Source organism: Gastrolobium bilobum, unplaced genomic scaffold, assembly GCF_033153095.1.
Source record: "Gastrolobium bilobum isolate Gb01-03AN ecotype WA unplaced genomic scaffold, APGP_CSIRO_Gbil_v1 utg2810, whole genome shotgun sequence".
NCBI lineage: Eukaryota > Viridiplantae > Streptophyta > Magnoliopsida > Fabales > Fabaceae > Gastrolobium > Gastrolobium bilobum.
Window position 1 is genome coordinate 354,151 of NW_026895666.1, and position 16,894 is coordinate 371,044.

Below are 16,894 nucleotides of genomic sequence, written 5' to 3' on the forward strand. Positions count from 1 at the left end.
CTAAATGCAATGATTCGCTTTTGTCTAATGCATATAAGATTGGCTTAGAAATATTCACGTATGTTTTGATTCTGTTTTAGTTTTATTTTCATTTTATTTTGCTTTACCTATTTAAGGTATGAAGAACCCTATTTTTATTTGATTTTTTTTATTAAATAAAATTCAAAAAAGAGAAATAGTTTTTTCTCGCAATCCTTGTGTTTAATCTTTCTTTCTATTTAGTCAACGGGGTATTGTTTCGGCATCATTTGGTATCTGAGCACTAGGTTTCCTTCAACCAATCGCTGAATAGAACATACATAGAGGTCGTTGATGGCAGAGTCGTGATGGTGAGGGACATGGATTCGATCCTAAAGAAGACAGATAACTGCGTCAAATAGACCCGCAGAAGGCGGGTCCAAGATTTTAAGCAATAACTTGAGCCAGTATTAGACAAGAAAATCCAAGTTTTGGAACGACTACTTGTGCAAAAGCAGAGCAAGAAATCGACAACTCGTGCGAACACATAGCCAAAAATCTAAGTTTTGGAGCGACAGCTTGTAGAAGGGTAAGCATAAAAATCCAATATTTGGAATGACGATTTTCACGAACAAAGTTGGGCATTCAATCCGAATGTCTTCTAATGTCAAGGTTCCTCCCATTGACACTTTTTAACTTGTTAAATAAGATTACCTTTTTAACTACACTGGGAGCATGTGGGCCTCCCATTCAACTGATGGCACTTGGATCAAAAAAATTGTTTTCTCTTTTTTTCGTACAAACATTTTAGAAAATGCAAGTTTTCTTGGCCCACCAATATTTTGTGCACCGGTGTGCTTGGGTATTTCTGTATGCCCAAACTATAAAGTAGAACTATTTGCTTGGATGCACTTACATATTTTAGTAACTTTTCATAAAATTTAGTGTCTTTGTTTTTACGAGCTACAAAAAAAAATAAAAATAAAATAAATCTATATATATATACATGAAAAATATTACTCTCATTTTACATGAGATAGTTATCTCATTTTGTCTCCCTTTGAAAATCGCACTCCTTCTTTTTTCTTTTTCTTTTTGCTTTTTAATAGTGGGCCCCACTTCGATTCTCTCTGTAGCATGAGAGAACTACTCTCATGCAACATGAGAGTAATATTCCATATATATATATATATATATATATATATATATATATATATATATATATGAGATTTACTTTCCTCGAGCCGCTTGACGTCCGGTAAATAAATTCGGGAAATCATATAAAGGTTAATGAAAACATTAAATACGGGAAATCATAATCAATCAACAATGTAAAATCTATTGTTGGACGTCCAATTGCCGAAGAAATAATTTATATATATATATATATAGGATTTGATATTTCTCATATTATAAGAGATAAATTTTATCTCTTACACATACATCAAAATGTATGTGGTCATATGAAGAGAATAGAGAAAAATAAAAAACATAAATCTCACGTACTTTTATATATGTGTAGGAGAGAAATAAAAAACATGATATATTTTTTATTTCTTTCTCTTCTCTTCATATGGCTCCATACACTTTTATCTGTGTAAGAAATAAAATTTGTCTCTTACAATATGAGAAATATCAAATCCAATATATATATATATATATATATATATATATATATAATCATTTCTGTAGCCGCTTTACGTACAACAACGATAGGTGTGTGGTTATGATTCCCTACATTTAATGCTTTAATCATTTGTATGGTTATGATTTTCCGCATTTAATGCTTTCAAGTATATACATGGCAAGTATTTGATTGTCGCACATACAGTAGCTGTAGAAATATAAACCCCATATATATATGAGTTCGTTTTTTCTGCAGTTACTACACATAAATTATCTACAGCCCAATACAACGTTGTTTTAGGGCGGAAATCATGGTATTTTTGTAATTTTAATTTATTTCAGAGTTATCATAGTCTTTACAATTATAATTTTTTAATATTTCAATCCCAAAATGATGTCATTTTGAAAATAAATGCAGATAACTTATATGCAGTAACTGCAGATATATATATATATATATATATATATATATATATATAGTTTTGTAAGAGTTATGTTGTAGGAAAAGTGATTGTGTAATGTTATAAAGATTCGTTTTGTGTGCCGTAATTTTCTTATTTCCTTTTTTCTTCAAGAAGTGTGGGCCCCACCCCACAAAATATTGTGTGTGTAGAAAAGTTTGTTGTATCATGTTAAATGACAAAGGCAAACCTCATATATATAATACTCGCTGGGTTCCATTTGGCACCGTGACAAAAGTATAAGAAATAAATTAACTTGTAGTTATTAATGTTGAAGTTCTAGCTCTTTATCATTTTTTATTGAAAAAGAGGTGAATTTTAAATTATATCACTTACTTTATATGTAAAGTGTAATATTTATTTATAATGAAAATAAAGGTTTAATATTGATCTTTTTAAATGATATAATTTATATTTTGTTAATAGAATAATATTATGTCTTTTTAGTAAGATATAATTATAATATAATTTTTTTTTTTACTTTTTACGTCAGCTAAAATGATTGAAAAAAAATAAAAATAAATTTTTGTTATTATAATTATATTTGATCAGTAAAACTATGTAAGGACACACTTTTCCCCCTTACTAAACGTGATTTTCTCTTTGTTCATGCTAACGCAGTAGGGGTGTTCATCAACCGATCCAAACCGATTTAAACCGCGATAACCGAACCGAAAATCGAACAAACCGAAAACCGAAAAATTGAAAAAAAAAAAAACCGTAACTTTTAATTGGATTGGATCGGTTTTCAGATTGCATAATGAAAATCGATATAATCCAAACCGATCCAATATATTAATTCTCCTTTACTTACTTTGGTCTTTCTCCAATCATAATCCAAAAATTTATAAATCCAAGACCCATTAACCCATCAACTAAACCCAAGAAAAAATTTAGTCACATCTCATCAACAAAATTTTATCTGCGTAGAGCTTCATATCTCATTGTCCTCCAAAAAAATCTATATTATCGTTTACTGATGCTTTTGTATTTTAATTTTTTTTTACAAAGCCAATATATATACAAAAGATGTTATCTACGTGAAATAAATCTTAGAATTTTCAAAAAACTGAAAATCGATCCAATCCAAACCGAAAAAAATTAGATTGGATCGGATCGAATTTGAAAAAAAGTCCAAACCGAATGGATAATTACATGATAAAACCGAAGAAATTGAATCAAATAATTTTTACTTTCAAAACCAATCCAATCCAGACTGCAAACACCACGTAACACAGCCATTAGAAGTAGTAACTAGAAAAGAATAAAATTTCCTTGTAAAGTGTACGCGTTTGAAGGGAATAAACTAAAAAGACCAAGCATTCCTCGTCAACGTCAACGAGAAATTTATATTTTTGGTGATCGTACGTAGGTAGCACTGTAGCAGCAACTTGCTATTCTCAGAACTTGTTCTCCTTGGCTGTTTTACTCATAACATTTCATTTCTCAGAACAGAACGAAGTGCTACCTTCCTTTGGTTGAATTGAAATTCAGAGAGAAAGTTTTTGATTTCAGGTAGCTGAAGGTGGTAGTTATGGATCTGTTAAGTGGAGGTGCTGTTGGAGCTGTGATGGGAGAGATGCTGAAAGCGGCTCTTGAAGCCATCAAGAAGGGTCGAGAGTTCGGACCCACCCTTGAAAGCAACATAGAAACGTTGAACTCTCTGACTCCACTCGTGGAAGAGATGAAACAATACAGCAAGTTGTTGGATCACCCCATAGAAGAGATAGTAAAGCTTGAAACTCAAATACGAGCTGGTGAAGAGCTTGTTCAGAAGTGTTCCAAATTGAGTCGCTGGAGATTTCTTTCCTTCCCCCATAACCAGAGTATGCTTAAGGCCAAGGATGAGTCCCTGAAGAGGCGCTTTTCTTTTTTCGTGCAAAAAGAGAATACAAAGAACTTGATGGAGATCCTGACCAAGGTGGGAACGATTCTCGAGATTCTGCTAAGTAAAGATAATTTCGGGGAATATCAGATAAGGGGTCTAAGCGGGGCTCCTGAAGAACCACAATGTATTGGAATGGATGAGCCTTTGAACAAGTTGAAGATTGAGCTGCTCAAGGATGGTGTATCGGTCCTTTTGTTAACTGGTTTGGGTGGATCAGGCAAAAGCACACTGGCTAAAAAACTCTGTTGGGATCCACAAATCAAAGGTTATTGCTGCTTCAAATGCTCTATACTTTTCATTCTCTCACTTGGCCAAGAGCTTAAGAATCTCTGTTGGGATCAATAAAAGATGTTTGATTCGTTTAGTTTTTTCATTTAATAGCTGTAGAATTCTTTTTTATTCCTTTTATATAGTTAAATAGTAAAATATACCAGATTATATCCAAGCATATAGACATATCAGTTGCAGAGTTTAAACTTTCTTTTAGAGTGACTTCAGGCAAAGCTTAAGCTTGCTGCTCCCAATTCCCTTTCCCCTCTGTCTCATCATATGATAAGTTCATTATTCATTAGTCATTTCATTTTATTTTATTTTTTTGGAGAGTAAAATACAAACTATTTATGCATGCATTTTAGTTCATATAATATATTAATCATGTAAACTATTACTTTCCTCGTCACTAACTCGTATAGATTAGTCATATATGGCATACATTTGGAATAGTATAAAACCTCAAATTCCCCTTGCTTTGACTAGGCAAGTTTGGGGGAAATATCTTCTTTGTCACCGTCTCAGAAACGCCAAACTTGAAGACCATTGTACAGACACTATTTGAACACTGTGGATGTCGTGTGTCTGAGTTTCAAAGCGATGAGGATGCAACTAACCGATTGGGACTTCTGCTGAGGCTTGTTACAAAAAATCCAACATTGCTGGTCTTGGATGATGTTTCATCAGAAACCATTGTTGAGAAGTTCAAATTCAAGTTGTCAGATTATAAGATTTTGGTGACTTCAAGGGTTGCATTCCAAAGATTTGGCACCCCATGCCAGTTGGATCCACTTGGTCATGATCATGCAGTATCCCTTTTCCATCGCTTTGTTCCACGGAATGACCACAGCTCATACATGCCTGATGAAAATCTTGTCCATGAGGTACTTTCTCTTTTACTTCTCCAAAATTATTCACACCAATGAGACATGATTAGATGTGACAAGACAGAAATTCATGTTTGTTTGTCATGTTAATTCTTCTGCCTTGGCATGTAAATAAATTATCATTGGTTTGGCATATAACATACTTGCAACCTAGTTACCCAAGACCTTTATAAGCTTAAGCTATTGGATGAGGCTACATTAATGGTTTTATATATCTCAACATAATCACTGGTTTTACTTTCTTGCTCTCAATTGCAGATAGTGAGAGGTTGTAAAGGTTCACCATTGGCGGTTGAAGTCATTGCTGGATCACTCTGTCAGCAGCCTTTTGAGGTCTGGAAAGATATGAAGGAACGTTTACAAAATCAATCCATTCTGGAGTCTGGTAGTACTGACTTATATTATCGCCTTCAACAAAGTTTAGATACATTGAAGGATAAGTTCTCCATCAACGAGAAAGAGTGTTTCATGGATCTTGGGCTATTTCCTGAAGATCAAAGAATTCCTGTTACAGCCCTTATTGATATGTGGACAGAACTGCATAACCTAGATGAAGATGGTTGGAATGCAATGACCATTGTCCATGATTTATCCACAAGGAATTTGATTAAGGTTATAGTTACAAGGTACATGTCATCTTTTTTTTCATTCTCCTTGTTGGCCATTTAATGATTCAATTAATTGTAGGCAGTCAAAAGACTCAAAACATCTGCTTGCGATAATATGGCTTCAAATAGGGGTCTAATTAAGGGAACCTAGATCACTTAAAATCTTAACCTGGCTCCTGAAAAATGAGGGTACTCGAGGTTGGTTCATATAATTAAATGAGATAAATTAAATGAGCTCGGCTTATTTTTGGTAATGGCTGGTGTAGTTTATTTATGACTTGATTACTTTCTTTTCCTCTATCAAATCTCTTGAAGTATTTTTTTTTTTTTCAAGTTTGTGATTTAATATTTGAGAGACACTTTATGCTAGAAAATGAAATAAAAATGCTTTTCTTACTCATAATTCGTTACATGAAAATTTATGAACTTATGCCATTAACCAAAAAAGAAAGAAAAAAGAAAAGCAAACTCTTAACACTTTAAAAAAGTGTAACATATTTTCACAATGAACAATTTTCACAATGAACAATTTTCACAATGAACAATTTCAACATGGTTGAAAAACTTAATATATGCATAAGATGATGTTAACATATATGCCTAAGATTGATTATACCTTTTTTATCATCTAAAATTACAATATTTTTGTAATTGATTTTTCACTATTTATGCAGGAGTTTATTTATATATGTTCTTAAACTAGGGGTTTGAAATCAGTTTAGGAAGTATGTGATTTGACATGCATTCCTTCATGACAATTGATTTAAACAATCTATAAATCAAGAAGTGAAGAATCATTGGATATCTGTAACCTTTCTGCTTGTCATAATGTAGCAAGGATGTAAAACTATACTATCAAATGGAGTAAATTATTCATCTTGTTGGTAGTTTGGTTCTTCCCTAGGTATCTAATTTCTGCTGGTTGTCCAGGAAAGTTGCAAAGGACGAAGACATGTACTACAATAACCACTTTGTCATGCTGCATGATCTCCTCAGAGAGCTAGCGATCCATCTAAACAAAAGGGAACCATTTGAACAGAGAAAAAGGCTAATTATTGACTTAAATGGAGATAATCGCCCTAATTGGTGGGTGAGACAGAATCAGCAAGGAATCATTGGCAGTGTGTTTTCATTCATGTCAAGAATGTTGATAAAACAGGAACGGCTAAAGGTTGCTGCCCGCATATTGTCTATATCAACTGGTATATTTCTCTTTGTTTCAATTATATGCACACACACACACACACACGAGTGAAAAATGCTAATAAGACATACTCCGGCTCTGTTTTATACAGTATCTTCCATCTTGATGCCATATATAATGCTTTTGCAGATGAAACTTTTAATTCGGATTGGTGTGACATGCAACCTGATGAAGCTGAAGCTCTGGTTTTAAATATTAGCTCTAGCCAGTACAACTTACCTGAGTTCATAGATAAAATGAGTAAACTTAAAGTTCTGATAGTCACAAATTATGGTTTCCATCCTACAGAATTGAACAAGTTTGAGCTACTTGGTTTTTTATCTAACTTGAAAAGAATCAGATTGGAGAAGGTTTCAGTTCCTTGCCTGTGCATATTGGAGAATCTGCGAAAATTGTCCTTTCGTATGTGTAATACAAGGCAGGCTTTTGAAAGCCATTCTATCCAAATTTCAGATGCTATGCCAAAGCTAGTGGAGATGAGCATTGATTATTGCAATGATCTTGTTAAATTGCCTGATGGGCTTTGTAACATTAAACCATTGAAGAAGCTTAGTATCACTAATTGTCACAAGCTTTCTGCACTGCCACAAGAAATTGCAAAGCTTGAGAATTTGGAAGTGCTAAGGCTTTGTTCCTGCTCTGATTTGGTAGAGATGCCAGGCTCTGTTGGAGGGCTTAATAAGCTGTGCTGTTTTGACATCTCAGACTGTGTAAACCTTAGCAAATTACCAGATGACATAGGTGACTTGCAAAAGCTTGAGAAGCTCTACATGAAGGGTTGCTCAAAACTGAATGAATTGCCATACTCCATCATCAAATTTGGACATTTAAAGCATAAAATACAAGTGATCTGTGACGAAGAAATAAGGAAACAATTCCCCAGCATTCCCAATTTAATAATTGAGATGCCTAAAGTAGATGTTAGCTTAGATTGGCTTCATGGAGTTTGTAGCTAAGACTTGTTTCCTGAAGGAGATAAAGTGGCTTGGAATCTAATAGGGCTATGACAAGTGGGCCTAGAGTTAGTTAGAGGAGAGAGAAATAGTCTACGAAATTGGTGAAGGGTGGAATATATAGTGCGTAGGAATGTGGGGTGTTTTTATATTGAGAATTTCATGTAAACAGTGGGGTGGGGGAATTGGGAGGAGTGGTCCTTAGGGTAGTGCTATTTGACATTCCTGTAAGGCTGTTCACAGCCATTAGTGTCTTTTGTTCCTGTGTTTTACATTGCTGTAAGGCCGATCTCAGCCATTAGTAACATTTTAATTCTGTACCTGGTGATCATAAGAAGCTGAGTCTCCAGCGTTTTCATTAATTCAGTAGCATTTTAATTTTGTGTTCCATCAGAATCATGTTGAAATCTGTAAACAATGTTGATGTTGCTCCGCCTATCTGTTTGTTCTCTGTATAGAGCGGCTTGCTCATCTTATTCAAGTGGCTGTGCAATAGAAGGATTGGCATCCTATCAGGCTAAGGAGAGATAGGCCTCTATTAACTCACCTCATTTTTGCATATGACGTATTATTGTTCTCTGAAGCCTCTACTGATAAAGCAGGTATCATTCGTTCTTTTCTAGATTACTTTTGTAATGCCTCTGGTCAGTCCGTGAGTCAGGAAAAAACCAGGGTTTTTTCTCTAAGAATGTTAATTTTAATAGAACTAGGTAAATCATTCAAGTCTTGGGGTTTGGAGTGACAAATGATCTTAGCAAATATTTGGGTATCCCCCTCCACCATGGTAGAGTCAAGAGAGGTTCTTTTAGTAATATTATGAATCGTTTTCACAGCCGGCTCAATTCTTGGAATGCTTCTGCTCTCTCCATGAGTAGTAGAGTCACCTTTGCTAAGGCTGTTCTTACTGCCTTGCCTTCTTACACCATGCAATCTTCTGATCTTCCTCTCTCGGTATGTGATTAGATGGAAAAGGGAACCCGTAATTTCATCTGGGGATCATCTTCTGAGAAAAGGAAGGTTCACCTTTCTAACTAGGAGAATCTTTGTAAACCCTTTGCGAAAGGTGGGCTAGGCATGAAGCATTTGAGGTCTATGAACAAAGCTTTATGATGAAAATTGGCCATGGCATGTTGACGGAGAGGAATGCCCTTTGGGTGCAAGTTCTTCGAAATAGATATAGAGTGGGGGAGGATCTCATTCCGGAGGTTAAAAGGAGGAAGAACTCTACGAATCTTTGGAAAGATGTAACTAAGTTTTGGCCGGATCTTCTTAAAGGTTCAAGAATTCAAATTGGGAATGGGAGAAACACACGCTTCAAGTTAGATAACTGGGTTCCCAACTGCAATACTCTTAATGTGGCCTCCATTCCTATTCCTGAATCTGAGCTCTATAAAAAAGTGGGATACTTTATTGCTCAATATGGTTCCTGGAATTGGAAAATTTTGAGTTGTTTTCTTCCTACAAATACATTATCTTGGATGGCTGGGATCGTTCCTCCTTTGCCGAAAGATGGAGTTATTTGGGAGGTGGCTCGGGATGGTGCCTTCTCTGTCAAAACTGCTTACAAGCTCCTAAACTTGAGTCCTAGTTCCCCTTCCCAGTATAACTGGTCCCTAGTCTGGGACTCGGAGAGGCCCCAACGTATCAGAGATTTTCTCTGGCTCCTTATGGGTTAAAAGCTTCTTACCAATGTCGAAAGAAACAAGAGAGATTTGGCGGACTTAAGCTGCTGCCATCGATGCTTCTTTCACACAGAAGATTATTTGCATATCTTTGGGGATTGTAGGTGGACAAAAGAACTCTGGCTGAAACTGATTGGTCGTGATCAAGCTAATCGTTTCTTCAATACCTCGTTCTTGGACTGGTTGGGTCTCAATTTGTATAAGAGAAATGACACAACTCAACCCTCTAGGTGGAACATCCTATTTGGAGTTAGTTGTTGGCTCATTTGGCATAATAGAAACAGGTTTGTTTTCGAAGTCCATAGCAAACCTCAGAAAAGTCTAATTGCTCGAGCTAGATGTTTTGCTGAAAACATTCTAGTTGTTGAGAGGACCCTATCTTGTGCAGGAGTTACCCCGAATTTGGAAACAATATATCTATGTGAAATGGCAATTTCCCCAAGTTGATTGGACCAAACTCAATGCAGATGGTTCTTGCAAGTGGGATTCTAGACTGATGGGATATGGAGGAGTGCTGAGAGGTTGTAGTGGTAGACTGGTAGATGTCTGTCAGGTTTCTCCAAAAATTTAGGAAGAGGCAACTCCCTTCTAGCTGAACTTTGGGGTGCGTTTATTGGTTTAGACCAAGCCTGGAAGTGCAGTTATAGATCTATTTGGCTCGAAAGTGATTCCACCACTTTGGTTAAGCTTCTGATATATGATTGTGACTCTCACAAGCCTTGCGCTAAACTGGTCCCGAGAATTCAATCTATTATCAGTCGTCCTTGGAATGTCAGGATCTCCCATATCCACATCGAAGCAAACAGAGTTACGGGCTGGTTAGCGAATCTGTCTCTTGCCCGAAGCTGGGACACGATTACCTTTGAGAATCCCCGTGACTGCAACTCCCTTGTGCAGCGGGACTTCATGGGAGTTTCTACTTCCAAATTAGTTAACTATTAGTTGTTCTTTTGTTTTCCTTTTTGTTCAAAAATAAATAAATAACCATCTGGTGGTGCCTTATACTTTGGAATAAATCTTTGGTGCTACTATTGCACCAAAAATTCAGTACATCCTATCAATAAAAATATTACATGTCAGCTAAAGTTTTTTTTTTCTGCCAAATTTTCTCTCTCTCCTATGATGTGTAATGCTCTCATTGGATGCACTGAATCTTGATGTAACAGGAGTACCAAAAATTTATTCTATGCCTTGACATTTAAAAAAGTAAAAGACAGTTGAATTAATTCCATTTTGGTATATAGGAATTGATTAGGCTTTACTTTAATGACAGGTCTTACTTGCTGAACAAGGTTTAATTGAAACCCAATTTTTTTTGGTAAAAACACATTTAGTAATTTATTTAAAAGTTGTTGTATTTGTTTTTTAGCAACAAAAAAATAAAATAAATAAATAAATATATATATATATATATATATATATATATATATAGGATCCAATTTTTTGACTCTTTGGCCCTTTATTAATTAAAAAATAACCATTTTGACTCTGTCCCCAAATTATACGTCAATATGTCTCTGTTTAATCAATTACATGAATTATGTAATTGATTATTTCGTGACCATAAATAAAATATAGGTTTCTTCATTGATGTAATCGATTAAATATCAATTTGTAATCGATTACATAGAAGGAAAAACAAAAACTTTCTGTTAGTTCATGTAATCCCAAGGAGAACAAGAAAATATTTGCTCCCTCTATCTTATTTAGAAATACGTAGAGGGAAGCCACTAGGTTTAGTCTACTTGGTGAGGGGGTTCGGGTAGGTTGTATTAGATTATGTGTTCAATTCTCACTTGTATATAAAAAAACAAATAGAGGGATTTGATTATTTGGTGCCTTACTCTTTCTAACTTTCCTTAGCATTAGGATTTCTCTCTCACTTTCTCTGTTTTTATCTCTGCCATGGTTATAGTTTCTCCAAAGCAAAAAGATGAAGTAAGCATCTTCTTCAGTATAGTGGTTCCCAATTTTTCAATTTTTAATTTTATTCTTCTCCTAGAAAAGATCACAAAACCTAATCGAACCTTCTCTCTTATCATATTTTCAAATTCATGGAGATCGTTCCCTGTTCCTTCCATTATTGATATAGATTAGATTCACAGCGGCACTCACTTCCCCTCATCACGTTCAGATTTTGCTTTGACATTTGATCCAGGAATCTAGCTAGGGTTTAATCTTTTGCTTCTTAATTCGATGCTTCAAACTATGTTCATATTGTTTGTTTTGTCTTTTCCCACACTTTCGCGGCAACCAAACACCATAATAGGGGTCCATTTTCAAATTATGTTAGCACCATCGTCGCAGGAATCAATTTTCTGTGATCAGGCTCTAGTATGTTCATTCTCGTTTTTTTATTTACCACGAAAGTCTTTTGATACTATGCACTCTAAAGGGGCATTTGGTTGAGGAGAAATTTTATGAATAATAGGAAAATGTTATACATAGGAAAATGGTTGGAAAGTGAGATAGGTAGAAAAATGTAAAAAAAAGTTGTTTGGTTGGAAAAAAATTTACCGGGAAAATTAGGTAACTTTTATGAAATCTATTTTTGGTTGTAGGTAAAATATAGATGGGAAAACAAGTTAGTTTTATGAAAATAACCCTGTTTTTAAGGTACATAGAAGCTGCTGGATTACATATTTATTCGTACACATCGTACTACGCTAACTGCCATTTTGCCATTTGTAACATAGTTCACGACGACAAGAACCACAAACATTTTACATATCGATCTTTTTTCAAGCATCATTTATCCTTCATCATCAAGCATTCACAACGGTTCCACCTGACAAGGAAAAAAAAATTGTTATAAAACCCATATAACGATCACCTTCTGATTCTAGTGTAAAAAAACAACTTAGAAGCATAAAAGTATCATTTTATCACCGTTGGGGTGGAGAACTTGGCCAGTTATGTAAGAGGAGCATTGGTTGCAGGTAAGAAACACATAGGAAGGAGCAACCTCAATAGGCTGGCCAGCTCTCTTCATTGGCACATTGGCCCTGTTCTTACTAGTGACATCCATGACATCATTATGTACAACGTTGGACCTCTTATTGCTGGTGCTTTGGTTGGTCTGATGTATGGCCAAGTCTTTATGCACATGTGATATTTTCACTTTCGCGCGCTAATAGAAGGGTAGGCTCGTCATATGATTCTTGCCCATTGTGATGATTTAGCTAGATAACATGAAATACCATATGTCAAATGGGAAAATTTAGTTGGCTATTTTCATCAGATAGACATGCAAATGGTTAAGCTGGCTTTTCTGTTTAGGTAGGCATATCTTCAAAACTCTTTAACCAAACAGGGGCACTCAATATTCCCACTTCTCAAATGGCTATGCATCTCAAAAAAATCCTCCAACCAAACACACCCCAAGCGTTATGTTGACTCAAGCATTGAATTTTTTTTTTTCCTTCTATGTAATCGACTACAAATCAACTTATCAACGAAGAAACCTATATTTTATTTCTGGTTGCGAAATAATCAATTAAACAAAGGCAAATTAATATATAGTTTTGGGACGAGGGCAAAATAATAATTTTTTAATTAATAAGAGACAAAAGAGTAAAAAAAAAAAATCCCATAAGATCGTTATATATATATATATGTATATATAATTAATGTGACAATTTTATACAAAATAAATTAACTTTTAGTTATTATTGTTAAAGTTCTTAGCTCCTTATCATTTTTTGTTGGAAAAAAGGTGAATTTTAAATTATATCACTTACTTTTTATGTAAAGTGTAATATTTATTTATCATTTAAACAATGTGATTTACTCTTTATTGTTGCGAACACAACAAGTATACCGGTCGTACAAGTAATAAAGTGATTAAGTAAGAGTATCGTTCCCACGAGGACTAAATTTAAGCAATATTTTCACCGCTTTTATCTAAGTTAGACAACTCCAAAAGGTGTTTTCAAAGGTAACCAAGATTTAATTAAGAATTCAAAGAAAGATAACAGTAAAAGAAATTAATTAAAAAGCTAATAAGAATAAGAATTGAGTTTAAAATCAAGAATAAAAACTGTAGTCAGGATGCACTTCACCTCTGATCCTCCCTTATATTCCTATATTGTATTTTATAATTAACTAATTTGTTTGCTCAGACAATTCATTATTTCCCTATAAATTAGTTGAACCCTAATGTCTTAGTGATTTCAACCCTTTAACATTAGAATCCTAGTGTCCTAGTAATCCTTCTTAAATTAAGCTTTAAGCAAATGAATTATAAGTCTGCAATCTATATAAGCCTATGTCTAGGTCATGCACAAATTGTTATTCTACCCTTGTCCAGATTAAAACCCCAATATGTCTATTGTGAGTCATAACCCTCAAAGCCCTATAATTTAGAGTGGCCAATTCTAAACAGGATATGAAAAAATTAACACAGGTAGAATAAAACAAACTAACTAATTAAATTGGCTTTTTGACCCTTATAACCTTTTATTAATAATTAATTACCAAATTGACCTTCATTATAAACTATTTCAAAAATTTAACCTCCTTAAAAAACATAACACCAATCTGCCAATGTTTGACCGTTGACCACCAAACCTACCCGGGTATACTCCTCCCTACCCGGGTATTTTTTGAAAATTTATGCCTACCCGAGTAGAGAGGAGTGTACCCGGGTAAATTTCTTGACATCTGGAAAATTGTTTGAATTATTTACCCGGGTACGTGGGGTGTACCTGGGTAAACTATGTTATATAAGAATCTGAGAAAAATAAATACAGCAACAATTAATAATCAGGATAGGTAGTTGATCAATTTGAGTGGTTGATGATTTTCCTATTCCCAGCTCTGTGTTCCGTCCCTCCACTTTTTGCTTCAACTCCTCCTTATATGCATCTTCTTTTTTCTCGCTGGATTCTTTGGTTCCAGTCTCTTCTTTCACTCTCAGGTTTTCCTTCTCAATCATAATTACATTCTTCAATATTTTAAGCTTGTTTTTCTTAGATTTTGTTTTGTTTTGTTGGAAAAATATTCGAAGTAAGAGATCGCTGAGAATTTGCAGGAAGATGAATATGATCTGAGCTTGAGGCCGAGGATGAAGGCGAGTTTGCTTGAAAAATCGATGAAGGAAGAAGACGGAGTACCGTTTGTGATTTCTTTTCCGGTTTGACATAATGCAATGTTTATGAAATTAGTTGGTTGGATAATTGATTTCAGTGAATTTACTATGTTAATATTTTGATTTCATAGCCGTTTATGAAAAGGATCACAATGCTCAAATATATTATTTCATTGTTTTTAGATAGGATCAGTGTTAAGCAATTTTTTCAAAATAATTCAAGCAATTTATTATTTACCCGGGTACACCCCTACCTACCCGGGTAAATAATTCAAACAATTTTTCCGATATCAAGAAATATACCCGGGTACACTCCTCCCTACCCGGGTAGGCAAAATTTTTCAAAAAATACTCGGGTAGGGAGGAGTGTACCCGGGTAGGCTTGGTGGTCAACGGTCAAACAGGGGCAGATCGGTGTTATGTTTTGTGAAGAGGTTAAATTTTTGAAATAGTTTATAATGAAGGTCAATTTGGTAATTAATTATTAATAAAAGGTTACAAGAGTAAAAAAGCCAATTAAATTATAAAAATAATATAGAAAATATAAAGGATTCACATTGGGTCTGTGATCCCAACTACAAAAAGAAATTAGTCAGACATGTTCATGTCTGACTTAAACAAATAAAAATAAGAAAAATTTGTTCATGAAAGAAAAAGAAAAGAAGAAGAAGAAAGAAGCTCAATGATCTTCAATCTTCAACTCCGGTGGAATCCTGATCTCCAGCGCGAGTCTCCAAGAATTCTCTCAATTCTCTGGTCTCACAATTCTCTCCAGCCAAAGATGGTTTGCTTTGAGGTCTGAGTCTCTATTTATAGAGTTTGAGCCTTGCTTAGAAATCTTTATCAAATCTTCATTGTGTATCTTGGATCCAATCTTCTCTGATGCAAACTAAGATAAGTTAAAGATTTTTCCTCTGATTCAAATCTTGATCGTATCTCTTGATTTCAATCTCCTCCAAATCTTCTAATCATATCTTTGACCAAATCCTTCAAATCTTCTTCTTTTTAATTTAATGGAAAACTTCTAAAAAATATTTAAAGGAAGATTTGATAAAATCTTTAATGATTCAGAAATACAAAGCAACTCTATTTGATATCTCCAATTATCTCTTTATTAAGCTGAAATTACTACAAAATATCAGAAATCTTATGAGAATAAAATAACAATTTAATTATAATTCTCATAACTTTTAATTACTTTTAAATCAATTTCACACTCATATTGACCCTTAATATATAATAAATTGGAGACTCATCATTTATTCATGCTAAGGCCGTCATTAGGAGTAATATATATAATATAATTTATATTTAATACATATAACAGTCCATAATAAGTCATATAACCAATCAAATATTCAAATTTCATAACATAAATATAAACAATTTTTTTTTCGTACTTTGTTAATTTTTCATGTCAAATTTGTTAACAGAAAAAAATTGATTTATAAATTATTTTTTTATATTTAGTTAATAAAATAAAATTAAGACTAAAAAAAAATGTGTCGAAACGTTGACTGCGTCGAAAAAAGTGACTGCATGTCGAAAGAATATGTCAGAGGCATTGACCGCGTATCTCAAATTGTTGACCGCATGTCAAACGCGTGTCGGACACATTTTTTTTTTTTAAAGAAGCGTGCATAGCAGGTAGTAACTGATTAGGAATAAATTTACCAAAAAAAAAAAAAAAACAACTAGTAAGGAACAAAAATTTCGTGTGCAGTGTATGCGTTTGAAAGGAATAAAATAAAAAGACAAAGCATTCCTCGTCAACTCAGGCACTCTTTTGTTTTTGTTTTTGTTTTGTTTTTTGTTTTTTAGTAAATACCTTTTTTTTTTTTTTTTTTTGTCCTCGTCAAGTTTCATGATAGCCACTTTAGTCCTAGCAAATAAAAATATCCATAGTCTTTGAGAATTTCAAAATGGACCTATTTAATTAAAATTGTGGTCCCTCATAAATTCAAAAAAGACTCATGTTAGCCTTCAAAAAACTAAAATGGGTCCATTTTAAATTTCTTAGTAACCATAATAAGCCTTTTTATTTGCTGACCTTGTGAAATTTGGTGAAGAACAAACGTGTATTTACTTTTTTTTTTTTTTTTTGTAAACTTTTTGTTTTAAAAAAAACACTTGCTACCTACGACTTGTTCTCCATGACTGTTTTACTCAAAACACTTCATTTCTCAGAACAGAAAGAAGTGCTACCTTCCTTTTGTTGAATTTGAAATTCAGAGAGAAAGTTTTGATTTTAGGTAGCTGAAGGTGGTA

General features: G+C 34.0%; 1 protein-coding gene across 1 annotated transcript; it reads left to right on the forward strand.

The window, feature by feature from the left end:
- The first annotated feature begins 3,457 nt into the window (after positions 1-3,457).
- LOC133287542 (probable disease resistance protein At5g66900) lies at positions 3,458-7,886 on the forward strand. Its single transcript, XM_061485173.1, has 5 exons — positions 3,458-4,198; positions 4,690-5,087; positions 5,349-5,716; positions 6,629-6,900; positions 7,032-7,886. Exons 1-5 carry the CDS (start codon positions 3,580-3,582, stop codon positions 7,856-7,858), a joined length of 2,484 nt encoding a protein of 827 aa, XP_061341157.1. The 5' UTR covers positions 3,458-3,579; the 3' UTR covers positions 7,859-7,886.
- The last annotated feature ends 9,008 nt before the right edge of the window (positions 7,887-16,894 follow it).